Source organism: Schistocerca nitens, chromosome 4, assembly GCF_023898315.1.
Source record: "Schistocerca nitens isolate TAMUIC-IGC-003100 chromosome 4, iqSchNite1.1, whole genome shotgun sequence".
NCBI classification, from domain to species: Eukaryota; Metazoa; Arthropoda; class Insecta; order Orthoptera; family Acrididae; genus Schistocerca; species Schistocerca nitens.
The window spans coordinates 447,656,459-447,674,386 of record NC_064617.1 but is presented as its reverse complement, the minus strand read 5'-3'; the positions used below and the strand labels follow the sequence as shown (position 1 = coordinate 447,674,386).

At 39.9% G+C, this 17,928-nt stretch overlaps 1 protein-coding gene across 1 annotated transcript in view; it reads left to right on the top strand.

The window, feature by feature from the left end:
* Positions 1–515: 515 nt before the first annotated feature.
* Positions 516–17,928, top strand: part of LOC126251897 (mitochondrial ornithine transporter 1-like) — a 42,071-nt gene continuing 24,658 nt past the window's right edge. Inside the window, exons 1-2 of the mRNA XM_049952612.1 lie at positions 516–631; positions 730–974. Coding sequence (XP_049808569.1) covers positions 541–631; positions 730–974 — 336 coding nt within the window. The 5' untranslated portion in view covers positions 516–540. The remainder of the gene's footprint in view (positions 632–729; positions 975–17,928) is intronic.

The window sequence follows — 17,928 nt, the reverse complement described above, 5'->3', positions numbered from 1 at the left end:
TAATTCTTTCTGGGTCCTACCCAACCTCCATACTGAGAGTAACATTCAGATGAAGAACAGCTTCATTTCATATTGAAATTATTCCATAATTTCACATTTATTGTAACAGCTGTATCAAAATAAGAGATGAGCGGCGGTACACAGTACGATGCATGTGGATTATTCCGATCTAAACTGCATCCATCCACTCTCGTTCGAATCGTCTGCACTACAGTGTCCCCAGAGACTTTATTCTCCCTTACAAGGCATGTATCTGTAATCTCTGGTCACCTGTTGCTTCTGTTTCATACACGCACCACTTATCGTTGACTGCACGTGTTCATCGCGTTGAATGCGAATTTGGAGACGTGATGAACATGACGTATAAATGCAGTCCCACTGTCAATAATGGAAGAAAAATTATGCCTATAATTCCTTATACTGCATTCTTACTGTCAGGCACTTGTTATTATGGGTTGATGGGAGGGGGAAGGCGTTACGCAAGCCTCAATAAATCGCTAATTGAAACAATCTGTAGTCAAGTGGCGCGTAGTAGGAAGGATGGAGTCGCTGCCGGCGGATAGAATAATTCGTGCTAAGAGCAGGGGTAACGTCATGCACGCCGCTGTGGATTTTATAGCTGGTTCACTGGGTAATTAAAAAAAAAAAAGAATCTTCTTACAACCTGTTTCATACTTTTACTTGGTGAATTGTGGTTCTAATAGCGGAAAAAACATTGTTTACCAATAGGTGGAATCAGTATGGTTTATGCGGGTCAGCCGCTGGATACTGTCAAAGTCAAAATGCAGACATTTCCAAATCTGTACCGGGGTATGATGGACTGTTTGCGACAGACATGGATGAAAGAAGGTTTACGTCGTGGCTTGTATGCCGGTGCAGTGCCCGCAATAATTGCAAATGTTGCTGAGAAATCAGTTCTCTTTGTTGCTTATGGTTCGTGCCAAAAACTGATTATGAAGCTGACGGGCATACAGGTCAGTCAATAACAGTTTTAGTACTCTCATAAAAGCTCGTTGCCCTATTATCATTCACAGAAGAAAAAGCGGCGTTAAAAGATCAAATTGAATGAATGAAATGTTCAGAGCAGTAGACCAATGTTTCCAGTTTCGTGTTCTTTTAACTTGAAGTAGATATGCTTTATGTGGAAATTCCTTGTGTTGTCTTCACGCTACAATGGAGTAGGAAAAAAGCTTTCCAATCACATCAGCCATAAAGCTGCAGGATGAAGGACTTCTCAAGTCTTTCACATACATTACAGTCTTCAACAAAGCACATATACACACATGCTGCTTCACATTTTATAATTTCATATATCCACCCTTGAGTAGATCACTGTCTCTGGCTCTCCTTGCAATCTAAGAGACAACACACTTCGTTAATCTACTACCTGTTCCTCTGGGAACTTCTTGTGGCCAACCCCATCTCATTTTTGTATGTCATAATTGCATCGTCCTCTTAAGTGTGTTTCCTGGTTCATCTGCATTTTCTCATGTTGAACAGCTTTCGTAATGAAGAAACCCATGTTTAATTTGCCATACGTCAAAACATGTACACTAACACAAATTTAAAATTTTCATTTTGGTCGCTTTGGAAATTTGTCTTATTATAGTTGATTTTTGGGCTTACTTTAAAATTTGCTCAATTAAATTTTCACTTCATGTGAATTTCATCTGCACCGGAGGTAAACAATACAGTGTTAACATCAAAATGATAATGGCTCGGTGATGGTGGTTGTAGTAAGTTTCTATTTCTCTCTTAATGGTGCTTCTGAAAACGTAGTAGGGTCCTTAATGATTTTTGTTTTATGCCCATTAGGCCATGGTCTAGGGCATATTTGCCATATTGTCTCCCAGTACTGGAGAGACAATCAAAGGCCATAAAGACTCAGAAATCAGTTTTAAACATAAAAGATCGGCAAGCTGCACTTTTTGTATGGGTAACCATTCCAGCTTGCTGAGATTTTTTAGTTTGAAATTGCTTTCTGAGTCATTGTAGCCTCTGATGATGTCTGCAGCACTGGCTGGCAGATGAAGCATTAGGTAGAGAAATATTCCTTGGATCATGACAGAAAGCCCATAAAACAGAAATCAAATGCTGGCCACGAAAGCGTGCATTTCTAAGTTGGTTTTTTCATAATAGTTGAGGTCTGTCTCCCAGTGTTTTTGACAGTTCAGGTTTTTCTGTGTTTCCGTGCTGCTCTTCAGTTGAGCAAAAGATGATGCATTTGAGCTGCCTTTGTATACACTCAGTATACCTGACAGTAATAATTGGTGTGGATCCCACACAATTGAGCAGCATTCTAGGGTGGGCTGCACAGCAAGTAATCTCCATTGCAGATGGAATGCATTTTCCCAGTATTCTACCAATGAATTGAAATTTGCCACCTGGGTTTACCTATAACAGCCGGTCTGATAATTCCATTTCATTTTCCTACAAATTGTTAAACAGGTATTTGTATAAACTGATTTAATTCCGTTTGTGGCTGATTGTTATGGTCATCATAAATACTTTTTGTTCCTCATATTTTGAAGTGCATGATTTTACATTTTTGAACATTTGTATGCAAGTTGACAGTTTTTGCATCTATTTGAAATCTTGTCAAGACCAGACTGAATACTTGTACATTTCTTTGGACAGTACTTCATTATAGGTGATTGTGTCATCTGCAAAAAAGTCTCAGATTTCTATTAATATTGTCAGCCAGGTTAATAATATATGATGTGAACAGCGTGGGTCCCACGACACTTGCCTGGGATATTCCAGAAGTTGTTACGCATATTGATGTCACTACAACCAAGTAACATGCTGCATCCTCCCTTCCAAGAAATGGGTGCTAGGACTGGTTTTATTGAAACATTTCAAAGCTTTATCAAAATTTATAAAACTCAGGAAGACAAATAATTCTTCACCATTACGCTGTTCTGTTTGTTTCACAACTTGCAAATAATTTGAAGTTACTTTGTGTCCCTGCTTACTCAAGTTCAATGTTTTATTATTATGCTCTTTCTTATAATTATTATCAATATTTTTGTCATATATTTACTTTCACTTAAATTTTGAGAACTGATGGCAGTAGAAATATTGTTTGTGGTGACAGACTGATCTGTAGTATTGCTCGAGGTAATTACATTGAAAGGCAAAATTTCATTTTGGCTTGGTGAAGGCAATTAACGTGATTATGAAATAAACTTGGTTGTAACAGACTGATTTGGAAGTGTAGCTTGAAGACTGTGTTCACTCCATATGTAATGTAACTTGCATTATAAATGACTAAAACAATGAACTAAATCCGGAGAGGCTGTATTACACATTAAAAAACATTTAATGAGTATTTCGATGTGTATTATGTAGGGTATGCCAAACGTCACCTACATAATATGCTAGGGGTTGAATACATAACTCTTCCTGTAGAATGCAATGACCATGTTGATCCCCATTCCTTGACTTCTGGAAGACATTTTTGCAGATCTGCACTATTGGGTTGTAAACAGAATACAGTCTTATGGAATACCGGTCCAGCTTTCGAATGCATTCAGGATTTGTTAGTAGATAGAACTCAACATTTCATTCTTAATGTGCCAGTATCAAATATAACAGGGCTAGTAGTTTAGGAAGTATCCTAAGGGAGTGTTATGGGGTAATTAGTATTCAAAATATATTTATATGATCTGATGTATAACATCAGAAGATCTTTGAGGCTGTTCACAGAGAATGCTGTTGTACATTAAAAAAAAATTCACATGCAGAAAATACTAGCGACATGCAGGAACACCTGGTAAGTGTGGCTTCTTGGTGAAGGGCTGGTAGCAGACGCACAACATAATGAAATACACATTTTGTGTGTAAGTTAAAGGAAAAAGATACAATTCAATTACACTGAATATAAATTAATCTGACATATTGTGCGTAAATGGTAGAAGAAACATGTTATTGAACTGCACTATTGCTGACATATCACTGGAAACAGTAACAGGTGTGAAGTATCAAGAAGTATCCATACTGCCTGACCTAAATTGGATCATAAAAAGAAAAGTAGTTGTCAGAAAGCAGGTACCATGTTGCTATTCATTGCTAGAATACCAAGGAAATACACACAATAATTTTTGCACACTCAATTTCACAGGTGATGCATCAAAGGTGATGAAAAGAATGATATGCAAATGAAGGGAAAATAAAATTTAAGATCTGTTAAATAATGACCAGATTGGCTGTAGGAAAGGTAAGTAAAGGCATCTTGTACATGAGGATCAACACAATTCATCGGATTGGTGAAAGTGCACTTATGATGTTGCTTTTCCGGGAGCTACTGCTGTTGGTAACGATTACAATCAGTCACAGGAAGTAGACACAACAAATCACAAATCAGATGGAGGTAGCAAATGAGATTCTTATTTGTAATTTCCTGTGGTTCATAAATAAAGTTAGCTTGCATTTGCGAATTTAACCATATTGTTGGAATTTTTGGCAGAATGAGAAATAAAAATGAAAGTAGATTATTGCAGTGACAAATGTATATCTTTGGCTATGCTACATGTCTGTCTGTTATGCCAGTTGTACTTTTGTTTTGAGGATTATTAGCTTCATCAACTCTCAAGAAAATTATCACATTACAACCTAACCTAGGCCTCGGCATATGCTACAGGTCAGTCTGTTAGCAAATTCAGTTTTCTTCCATTCATATTAATTTGTTTCACCAACACCACAAGACTATTGCATTCCAACCTAATGTAGGCCTCAGACTTTGCTAGATGTCAGTCTAGTAGCATAAGTAGTTTTTTCAATCACCAAAGAATTATGAAAAACAGTAAGCAGCCATAAAATTCATAATAACAAAGCAGTGAAAATTATTCTGGTGGTCTCCATATTGAAAACAAATGTTATCAATTGATATCATCTGCCAAAGAAATTGTTAGATTCAGTAATTATCACTGGCTACTGTATGTTATCGTCCAATAGTTTACGACAAATTTCAATGAATTGCACTTTAGCCCATAGGATTTTTGGATCTAGAAAAAGCATTTGACAATGTGAAATTGTACAATATGTTTGAAATGACTAGGAAAATGGATAAAATCTAAGGGAAAGATGGGTAATATACACTATGTGATCAAAAGTATCCGGACGCCTGGCTGAAAATGACTTACAAGTTCGTGGCACCCTCCATTGGTAATGCTGGAATTCAATATGGTGTTGGCCCACCCTTAGCCTTGACGGTAGCTTCCATTCTCGCAGGCATACGTTCAATCAGGTGCTGGAAGATTTCTTAAGGAATGGCAGCCCATTCTTCATGAAGTGCTGCACTGAGGAGAGGTATCGATGTTGGCCAGTGAGGCCTGGCATGAAGTTGGCATTCCAAAACATCCCAAAAGTGTTCTATAGGATTCAGGTCAGGACTCTGTGCAGGCCAGTCCATTACAGGGATGTTATTGTCATGTAACAATTCCGCCACAGGCCGTGCGTTACGAACAGGTGCTTGATCGTGTTGAAAGATGCAATCGTCATCCCTGAATTGCTCTTCAACAGTGGGAAGCAAGAAGGTACTTAAAACATCAGTGGAGGCCTGTGCTGTGATAGCGCCATGCAAAATAGCAAGGGGTGAAAGTCCTCTACATGAAAAATATGACCACACCATAACACCACTGCCTCCGAATTTTACTGTTGGCATTGCACATGCTGGCAGATGACGTTTTGTGTACTGTGATTTGTCACTCCACACAATGTTTTTCCACTGTTCAACCGTTCAATGTTTACGCTCCTTACACCAAGCAAGGCGTCATTTGGCATTTACTGGAGTGATGTGTGGCTTATGAGCAGCCGCTCAACCATGAAATCCAAGTTTTCTCACCTCCTGCTTAACTGTCATAGTACTTGTAGTAGATCCTGCTGCAGTTTGGAATTCCTGTGTGATGGTCTGGATAGGTGTCTGCCTATTACACATTCTGACCCTCTTCAACTGTCGGCGGAGTCTCTGTCAGTTAACAGACGAGGTCAGTCTGTACAATTTGTGCTGTACGTGTCCCTTCATGTTTCCACCTTACAATCACATTGGAAACAGTGGACTTAGGGATGTTTAGGAATGTGGAAATCTTGTGTACAGACATATGACACAAGCGACACCCAATCACCTGACCACATTTGAAGTCCGTGAGTTTTGCGGAGTGCCCCATTCTGCTCTCTTACGATGTCTAATGACTACTGAGGTCATTGATGTGGAGTACCTGGCAGTAGATGACAGCACAATGCATGTAATATGATAAACTTATGTTTTTGGGGTGTCCGGTTACTTTTGATCACATTGTGTATGTATGGGAACTGTAAGAATGGAAGGCCAAGAGAGAAACACTAAAATTTAAAACGGATGTAAATCAGGGATGCAGTCTTTTTCCCCTGCTCTTCATTCTGTGTATTGTAGAAGTATTGTATAAGTAGAAGTAGTAGCCCCCCACAGGATAGGTTCAGGAGTTGAATTAAAATTCGGGGTGAAAGGTTATCTACAATCAGATTTTCTGGTGGTACTGCTAACCTCATTGAACATGAGAAACAGTTACAGGATATGTTGATTCAATGAGCACAGAATGTGGATTGAGTGTAAAAGAAAGAAAGTCGAAAAAAGTGAGGAATAGCACAAATGAGGTTAGTGACCAGTTTAACATCAAAGTTGGGTACTACATAACAGAGAAAGTGGTGGAATTCTGCTGCCTCTAAAGCAGAGAAATGCATCACTTACAAAGCAAGGAGGATATAAGAAGCAGATTAGCACAGGAAAAGAAGGCATTCCTCCCTGAAAGACATCTACTGGTATGTAACATAGGCTATAGGCTTTAATTTGAGGAAGAAATTTCTGAGAATGTATGTTTGGAGCACAGTACTGTATGAGAATGTATCATGGACTTTGTGAAAACTGGAAAAGAGGAGAATGACATGTTTCATATGTGCTACAGAAGAATCTTGAAAATTAGATGGACTCTTAAAATAAGAAATGAGGATATTTTCTGCAGAATAGGTGAAGAAAGGAATATACGGAAAACACTGACTAAAATATTGAACAGCATGACTAAACACTTGTTAATAAATTAGGAAATAACTTCCATAGTATTAGAGGAAGCTGTAGAGGGCAGTGTCTGTAGGCAGAGACAGAGATTTGAATAAATTAAAGAAATAATAGATGTCGTTGGGTATAAGAGCTTCTCTGGGATTAATCAGTTGTGCAAGGGAGGACGTTATGGTGGGCAGCCCCAAACCAGTCAGATTATTAATGAGGAAGGAAGAAAACCAAACACAATTAAAAAAGAGATGTGTATTTCATTATGAGTTTGTTCAGTTAGCACACCACAGAAAAGTCCACAGTTAAAATTCTTTGTATATGTTCCAAGTAGAGTTGAGAAACTTGTTACTTCCTCTCAAATATGGCTGACGAATGACCTTCATGGGAAAATAAGAAAAAATTAAACTCAGATGAAGTATTGCTGACTTTAGTTCAGAAATTGTACATTATTTGGGAAAACACATTTTCATTAACTTGACAGTAGACATAAAAAGTTTAACTAACAGTAGCATTCAGTTTAAGAGGAGCCAAAGGATTTATTGATGACCAAGTCCTTGTACTCCATTGACAAATTTCATAGTAGAACTGACTGTTGTGTGTATATTACTAATAATATCAAATCGCATGATTATAACATATAGTCCGACTTCTGTACATCTGCACTGCACATCTGCAGTACAGTAATGTGAGCAATGTAAGTAGGTGTTGGAGATTTTTCTCTTTGATGGTGAGTGGGTACAATAGCCTAAGAATGATTATAAACACCACAGTGTATACATGTTTTGTGACAGCTGTTTATTACCTTTCAAATGAACTTATCTTTAAATTTTTTGACATATTCCACATCCTTGAGGACCATTCACTTGGAATCTGAGGAACCACATTAGTACATCTTTTTTTCTTTAAAAATATCTATTGCTTATTCTTGTTTTCTGATATGTTCCACATACTCAAAGATCTCCTGACTATGGACCTGTGGAACGAAAAGTACATCTAATCTGACCTAGAGTGCAAATACTCATGACACAGATTGATCTGCACTGTAACAAAATACGTGTGGTTATTCAGTATAGTGTATTCCCATATGAGAAAAGTCCCCCTTCTCCCCTACTCCACTCCCAGGTGGCACACAAAAAACAGTGAAACAGTAGAGAAGAAGCGAGAAAATAACACCATTATATGACTAAGAAACATGATTGTTAGGGTCACTTACCGAAAACTCTTCCCAAGGAAAGGGGAGCATACTCCACCATTTCCTTGGTCCTTTCAGATAGTGCTCTGGTTAATTGGACCACCTGAACGTCAATCTCAAGATTTTGGAGAGAGACTTGCTGTTGGTCATGACATGCCATATATGACAAGGAAGACACTGAACAAACTGACATCTGGAATGACAAAGTTTGCTGGGGAACCTAAGACTAGTGGGAGACATAACTGAAGAGGCTCTACGTGTATATGGGGAAAGTGCAGGAGAGACAACCGCCCTTCTGCAGGAAGTTTCATGGATCATTTATTATAAACAGTTTACTTGAAGAAAATGAAAAAGCAATTCGGACAGCAGAATTTTTGGCTGTAAAGTGAAGCTGACCTCTTGTTTGTATAGCTGCTCAATTTGATCTCATTTTGTATGTATTTTTCTCCTTCACAACATGTAATAGCAACAATATTTCCTGAGCACAGAAGTAATAATTGTGTAATACATTTGAATTGACGAAACAGTCTTGCTAGTTTATTCATTAGTTACTCATTTACATGTTCCACGGATAATAATCATGACCTCTTGCTGTGATATGGAACATGTCAGTTTTACAATTATAGTACATCTGCTTATTGGAAAATATGGCAACATGCTGACCATTTACATAATTTTTTAAGTTGTTTCTTTTTACATGTGTACACATGTAAGTGGTTTGTACTTAACTATATTAAAAAATTTCTTTGCATTACTGGGTAGATGGCGAAAGATTTTTATGGATGACTACTTCCCTCCTTTCTGTGGCACACTAAGGCTGAGTGACATAGTGCAAACCATTTTTCCTTCTATTATTACATTTATGAATGTTACTGCTGTTTTGGAACTATGATTGATAATTGACAACGAACTTCGTAAGGGAGTAAATATACTGTGAAGCTGTCATCAGTGTGCCCAACTATTTAGAGCTGTCTACAAGAGGTTCTAGAGTGGACACCATACATTTTCCTTATCATATGCTTCTGTGCAACAATGCTTTTTTGCTTGATGACGAGTTACCCCAGAATATGATCTCATAAGACATTACTGAATGAAAAGTAAATAAAATTTTTGACATTTACTTCTCCAAAATTTGATATTATCTCTAACACAAAAGTTGCAGGGCTTAGACATTTAAGAATATCTATAACTTTCGACTTCCAGCTGTGTTCAATATAAACTCGTAGAAGTATTTTGAACATTTTGTTACATTTATTGACTTACCCTCTTGCTTTATTTCTAATGGAGTGCTCAGGCCACATGAAGTATAGAATTGTGAGTATTGTCTTTTATGTACATTTGCAGAGAACCAATTATTAATTTTCAAGAAAATATTATTTATGTTTTTGTGTATTCAAGTTATTCAGTTGTGCTTAATTATAATACTTGTGTCATCAGCAAAGATAAATATTTATATCAGCATCTTGAAGTTCATTAATGTTACCCACTGTATCCTTTTCGTGAGATAGGATGAAAATTGGAATGAAACTTTCACTCTGCAGTGGAGTGTGCCTTGATTTGAAACTTCTTGGTAGATTAAAACTGTTTGCTGGACCAAGTCCTGGACTTGGGGACCTTTGCCTTTCACATGCAAATGGTCTACCGACTGAGCTGCCCAAGCACAATTCATGACCTATCCTTACAGCTTTACTTCCATCAGTACTAGCCCACAAAAGGCAAAGGTTCCGAGTTTGAGGTTTGGTACAGCACACAGTTTTAATCTGCCAGGAAGTTTCACAGCAGTGCACACTCCACTGCAGAGTGAAAGTTTAATTCTGGAAACATCCCCCAGACTGTGGCTAAACCATGTCTCTGCAATATCATTTCTTCCAGGAGTGCTAGTCTTGCAAGGTTCACAGGAGAATTTGTGTGAAGTTTCAAAGGTAGAAGATGAGGTACTTGCCGAAGTAAAGCTGTGAGGATGGTTTGTGAGTTGTGCTTGAGTAGCTCAGTCAGTAGAGCACTTGCCTGTGAAAGGCAAAGGTCCCAAGTTCGCATCTTGGTCGAGCACACAGTTTTAACCTGCCAGGAAGTTTCAGGATAAAAACCAGTAACCAGCAAGATCTCTGATAGCATAATATTTGAACTTTGGTTGGAGAATCCTGTGAAGTGCACATTCAGATGCTGTTGACAAGTTACAGAAAATATCAATTGGCAATATTCTGCCATTCAAATTTTGTGTTATCTGACTTTGAATTGAAAATAATATGTCATGTGGAGAGACCCCGTTTGAAATCCAAAATGAAACTCACTTGAGTACCTTATTTTGAAAGAGATGGGTTACAGTTCTTGTGTACATCATTTTTTACAGTATTTTGGAGGAGGTAAATAATGAGACTGGTGCATAGTTATAATATCTGTTGAGCTAACTTTCTTGTTAAGGGGTTTAACAATAGCGTGATTCAGTATGTCTGTAAATCCCCTGTGACAGTGGTGTGTTTAATATTTGACTGGAAACACTTCATATTTTTAATTTTTTTTATTTTTATGTGTGAGGAACAGGATTTTAGTTCTTGGTGTATTATCAATTCTGTGAGAGTTTTTGGTTTTGAGGGGGTTAATTTCATTCTTAATTTCTGTAACTGAGCTTGGAGTGACTGAAATTTGCTTGTATGTTTGTTCATTGAACTGTTTCAGTAATTTCAAGACAAATGCAAAAGGATAAGCATGTATTAATCGTTAGCAGTTTAAAAGTACACCAAATCATGGTACCACTTACGGAAATAGCAGCAAGGAAAGGAAAGGAACAACAAGTGCACTCACAGTGCATTTCTGGGGGCCTTGTTCATTATGCTGAAGATGCTATTCTGGCAGCCATTGAGGGAACAGGATGCAACCAAGTGCAGGTAGTGGCTTCTGTTAGAACAAATGATGCCTGTCATCTGGCCTCCAAGGTCATACTTGTATCATTCTACCAGTAGCACAGAGTTTTAACAAAGCTCACACTTTGCAGCATTTTCTCCAGAGCTGATCATGGCCCTCTGGTTATGAGCCAAGTGGAAAGATTGAACAGAGACTTTGAAGATGCAGTGACAAGCTAGGCTGCGATTTTATGGACTTGGGCTATAGGGTCACTCTAAATGGGGTTGGGTGTGCACTACACATAAGAGTCTGCTATCCATGTAGCTGACTACATATGGGGTGCACACAAGATTTTTTTTTTTTTTTTTTTTAGATTAGGCGACTGGCCATCCAGTCCTGATAAGCACTTCTTTACTAGCAAACTCTGAAGTGTCATAACACCCACAGAAGTGCCCCCCCCCCCCCCCCCCCCACAAGTGGGAGTATTAATATCCTAGTGATTAAGTGCTAAAGCATTCACAACAATGTACCAGAGTTTCAAGTGCTCCTGAAAAACTGTGGAACTCGCATTATTTTAGGTATAGAAAGTTGATTAAAATCCAAAATTGACAGCAGTGAGATATTTGGAGAAGATTTAAGCAGATATAGGAAGGATAAGCTAATGGTAAATGGAGGTGGTATGTTTATCACAGTAGACAAGAAACTCAAACCGAATGAGATTGAAACTGAAACTGCGTTGTGGTTGCCTGGGCAATACTCACTATCAAAGGTGTACATAAAATTACAATAGGAGCCTTCTATCAAACACCAAGTGCACATTCAGAATTAACAAGAACTTTAGAGAAAACTTAACTTCACCAGTACGTATGTTTCCCAGTTACATTGTTGTCATTGGAAGAGGCTTTAATCATCCAATGATCAATCGGAAAAATTACAGTTTGTAAGTGATAGACCTGACAAGACATCCTGTAAAACATTACTAAATGTATTATTTGAGTACTACTCCTAGAACAGTTTGTTTGGAATCTGACTCACAGTGGAAATATGTTAGAATTAAGGCCAACAGATAGAACTGACCTCGTTGAGAATGTCCACATAGGAACTGGTACAAGCGACCATGAGGCAGTTGCTGCAACAATTATTACCAAAGTAGAAAGAGTAATTAAAACTAGTAGAAGGATTTACATGTTCTGCAAAATAGGTTTTGAAGGAGGTTGTTTACCAGTCACTCATGTGTCCCAACCTAAAATGTTACTCAAGAGTGTGGGACTGTACAAAACTGGACTAAACCATCATTCTTCCTGCAGTCCATATGTGAATATAATGGGAAGAAGCAGGAGTAACTAGTACATTGGGAAGTGCAATCTGCCATGCACTTCACAGCAGTTTGGTTTGCAGAGTAAAGATATAGATCTGAATATGATCTTAAGAATTTTTCAATATTACTTTACCTATTTTACAGTGTTGCTTATCATCATGCGTAGGTGTTTAATCTATGTGACCCACTGTTGTGTGTAAGATTGTATTTTAATTTTATTTTTGAACTGAATGATCATTTATCTGATATGACATTTGTTGCATGAACAATAAATAGAATGAGATATTTTGGAGTGCTACCTCTAAGTAATATCACAAAAATGAGAAAATCAATTTTGCTGTTCAAGACACTTCACCATGATACAAGACAGATATATGAGTCATTCCTCAAGTGTTGGGGTACCATTAATCATTTTTGTCTAGTGCTAGCATCCATTTTCATGTGTGGAGATGTGATGAAGCCTCTTGACAGTGTGTCCTACATCCTTCTGAATCTGCTTAGTATATTCAGCTCTTGGTCTCCCTCTACGATTTTTACCATCCACACTGCCCTCCAATACTAAATTGGTGATCCCTTGATGCCTCAGAATACACTCCTGGAAATGGAAAAAAGAACACATTGACACCGGTGTGTCAGACCCACCATACTTGCTCCGGACACTGCGAGAGGGCTGTACAAGCAATGATCACACGCACGGCACAGCGGACACACCAGGAACCGCGGTGTTGGCCGTCGAATGGCGCTAGCTGCGCAGCATTTGTGCACCGCCGCCGTCAGTGTCAGCCAGTTTGCCGTGGCATACGGAGCTCCATCGCAGTCTTTAACACTGGTAGCATGCCGCGACAGCGTGGACGTGAACCGTATGTGCAGTTGACGGACTTTGAGCGAGGGCGTATAGTGGGCATGCGGGAGGCCGGGTGGACATACCGCCGAATTGCTCAACACTTGGGGCGTGAGGTCTCCACAGTACATCGATGTTGTCGCCAGTGGTCGGCGGAAGGTGCACGTGCCCGTCGACCTGGGACCGGACCGCAGCGACGCACGGATGCACGCCAAGACCGTAGGATCCTACGCAGTGCCGTAGGGGACCGCACCGCCACTTCCCAGCAAATTAGGGACACTGTTGCTCCTGGGGTATCAGCGAGGACCATTCGCAACCGTCTCCATGAAGCTGGGCTACGGTCCCGCACACCGTTAGGCCGTCTTCCGCTCACGCCCCAACATCGTGCAGCCCGCCTCCAGTGGTGTCGCGACAGGCGTGAATGGAGGGACGAATGGAGACGTGTCGTCTTCAGCGATGAGAGTCGCTTCTGCCTTGGTGCCAATGATGGTCGTATGCGTGTTTGGCGCCGTGCAGGTGAGCGCCACAATCAGGACTGCATACGACCGAGGCACACAGGGCCAACACCCGGCATCATGGTGTGGGGAGCGATCTCCTACACTGGCCGTACACCACTGGTGATCGTCGAGGGGACACTGAATAGTGCACGGTACATCCAAACCGTCATCAAACCCATCGTTCTACCATTCCTAGACCGGCAAGGGAACTTGCTGTTCCAACAGGACAATGCACGTCCGCATGTATCCCATGCCACCCAACGTGCTCTAGAAGGTGTAAGTCAACTACCCTGGCCAGCAAGATCTCCGGATCTGTCCCCCATTGAGCATATTTGGGACTGGATGAAGCGTCGTCTCACGCGGTCTGCACGTCCAGCACGAACGCTGGTCCAACCGAGGCGCCAGGTGGAAATGGCATGGCAAGCCGTTCCACAGGACTACATCCAGCATCTCTACGATCGTCTCCATGGGAGAATAGCAGCCTGCATTGCTGCGAAAGGTGGATATACACTGTACTAGTGCCGACATTGTGCATGCTCTGTTGCCTGTGGTTCTGTCAGTGTGATCATGTGATGTATCTGACCCCAGGAATGTGTCAATAAAGTTTCCCCTTCCTGGGACAATGAATTCACGGTGTTCTTATTTCAATTTCCAGGAGTGTATGTCCTACCAAGCGATCCCTTCTTCTAATCAAGTTGTGCCACAAATTTCTCTTCTCCCCAGTTCTGTTCAATATCTCCTTATTAGTTATGTGATCTACCCGTCTAATCATCAGCATTCTTGTGTAGCACCACATTTCGAAAGCTTCTATTCTCTTCTTGTCCAAACTATTTATCGTCCACGTTTCATTTCCATACATTGCCACACTCCATACAAATACTTTCAGAAATGACTTCCTGATGCTTAAATCTATACTCAATGTTAACAAATTGCTCTTCTTCAGAAACTCTTTCTTTGCCATTGCCAGTCTACATTTTATATCCTCTCTACTTCAACCACCATCAGTTATTTTGCTCCCCAAATAGCAAAACTCATTTACTACTTTAAGCATCTCATTTCCTAATCTAATACCCTCAGCATCACCTGGTTTAATTCGACTACATTCCATTATCCTTGTGTTGCTTTCATTGATGTTCATCTTATATTCTCTTTTAGAGACACTGTCCATTCTGTTCAGCTGCTCTTCCAGGGTCTTTGATGTCTCTGACAGAATTACAATGTCATCGGCGAACCTCAACGTTTTTATTTCTTCTCCATGGATTTTAATTCCTACTCCAAATTTTTCTTTTGTTTCCTTTACTGTTTGCTCAATATACAGATTGAATAACATCGGGGAGAGGCTACAACCCTGTCTCACTCCGTTCCCAACCACTGCTTCCCTTTCATGCCCCTCGACTCTTATAACTGCCCTCTAGTTTCTGTACAAATTGTAAATAGCCTTTCGCTCCCTGTATTTTACCCCTGCCAACTTTAGAATTTGAAAGAGAGTGTTCCAGTCAACATCGTCAAAAGCTTTCTCTAAGTCTACAAATGCTAGAAACGTAGGTTTGCCTTTCCTTAATCTTTCTTCTAAGATAAGTCGTAGGGTTAGTATTGCCTCACGTGTTCCAACATTTCTATGGAATCGAAACTGATCTTCCCCGAGGTCGGCTTCTACCAGTTTTTCCATTCGTCTTTAAAGAATTTGTGTTAGTATTTTGCAGCCGTGGCTTATTAAACTGATAGTTCAGTAATTTCCGCATCTGTCAACATCTGCTTTCTTTGGCATTGGAATTATTATAGTCTGAGGGTATTTCGTCTGTCTCATACATCTTGCTCACCAGATGGTAGAGTTTTATCAGGGCTGGCTCTTCCAAGGCTATCAGTAGTTCTAATGGAATGTTGTCTACTCCTGGGGCCTTGTTTCGGCTTAGGTCTTTCAGTGCTCTGTCAAACTCTTCACGCTGTATCAAATCTCCCATTTCATCTTTCTCTACATCCTCTTCCATTTCCATAATATTATCCTCAAGTACATCACCCTTGTACAGACCCTCTATATACTCCTTCCACCTTTCTGCTTTCTCTTCTTTGCTTAGAACTGGGTTTCCATCTGAGCTCTTGATATTCATACAAGTCGTTCTCTTTTCTCCAAAAGTCTCTTTAATTTTCCTGTAGGCAGTATCTGTCTTACCCCTAGTTGAGATATGCCTCTACATCCTTACATTTGTCCTCTAGCCATCCTTGCTTAGCCATTTTGCACTTCCTGTCGATCTCATTTTTGAGATGTTTGTACTCCTTTTTACCTGCTTCATTTACTGCATTTTTATATTTTCTCCTTTCATCAATTAAATTCAATATATCTTTTGTTACCCAAGGATTTCTACTAGCCCTTGTCTTTTTACCTACTTGATCCTGTGCTGCCTTCACTATTTCATCCCTCAAACCTACCCATTCTTCTTCTACTGTATTTCTTTCCCCCATTCCTGCCAATCGTTCCCTAATGCTCTCCCTGAAACTCTCTAAAACCTCTGGTTCTGTCAGTTTATCCAGTTCCCATCTCCTTAAATTCCCACCTTTTTTCAGTTTCTTCAGTTTTAATCTACAGTTCATAACCAATAGATTGTGGTCAGAGTCCACATCTGCCCATGGAAATGTCTTACAATTTAAAACCTGGTTCCTAAATCTCTGTCTTACCATTATATAATCTGTCTGAAACTTTCGAGTATCTCCAGGCCTCTTCCATATATACAACCTTCTTTTATGATTCTTGATTCAAGTGTTAGCTATGATTAAGTTGTGCTCGATGCAAAATTCTACCAGGCGGCTTCCTCTTTCATTTCTTACTCCCATCCATATTCACCTACTATCTTTCCTTCTCTTCCTTTTCCTTCTATCGAATTCCAGCCACACATGACTATTAAATCTTCATCTCTCTTCACTATCTGAATAATTTCTTTTATCTCATCATACCTTTCATCAATCTCTTCTTCCTCTGCGGAGCTAGTTGGCATATAAACTTGTACTACTATGATAGGTGTGGGCTTCATCTCTATCTTGGCCACAATAATGCGTTCACTATGTTGTTTGTAGTAGCTTACCCGCACTCCTATTTTTTATTCATTATTATACCTACTCCTGCATTACCCCTATTTGATTTGGTATTTATAACCCTGTATTCACCTGACCAGAAGTCTCGTTCCTCCTGCCGCCGAACTTCACTAATTCCCACTATATCTAACTTTAAACTATCCATTTCCCTTTTTAAATTTTCTAACCTACCTTCCCGCGAACCATACGCGACTGGAACAGGAAAGGGAGGTAATGACAGTGGCACGTAAAGTGCCCTCAGCCACACACCGTTGGGTGGCTTGCGGAGTATAAATGTAGATGTAGATGTAGATTAAGGGATCTGACATTCCACACTCCGATCCGTAGAACGCCAGTTTTCTTTCTTCTGATAAAAATGTCCTCCTGGGTAGTCCGCGCCCATAGATCCAAATGGGGAACTATTTTACCTCTGGAATATTTTACCTAAGAGGATGCCATCATTATTTAAGCATACAGTAAAGCTGCATGCCCTCTGGGAAAATGACAGCTGTAGTTTCCCCTGGCTTTCAGTCGTTTGCAGTACCAGCACAGAAAGGCCATTTTGGTTAGTGTTACAAGGCCAGATCAGTCAATCATCCAGACTGTTGCCCCTGCAACTACTGAAAAGGCTGCTTCCCCTCTTCAGGAACCACACGTTTGTTTGGTGTCTCAACAGATACCCCTCGATTGTGGTTGCACCTACCGTACGGCTACCTGTATCGCTGAGGCACGCAAGCCTCCCCACCAACGGCAAGGTCCATGGTTCATTGAGGGGGGGGGGGGGATAACAATGATATGAGGAGACATTGGTAGGATAGAAGGTGGACTTTAACATTTCCAGATAATAAAGCCATTAGGGTGTCTCAAGATGCATTTTTACAATGTTTCAAACAGTTGAAACTCCATGTAGGAATATCAACAATTTAGGAAAAGACACATTGCTACTTACCATAATGAAGAAAGTCAAGTTGCAGACCGGCACAGTTAAAAGACATTTAAATAAATCTTTCGGTGACAGCCTTAATCAGTAAAAGAGAGACACATACTGTTCACACACACATGCAAACATACCTCATTCACACATGACCACCAACTCCGCCATATCGGGCTGGAGTTGGCAGTTGTTTG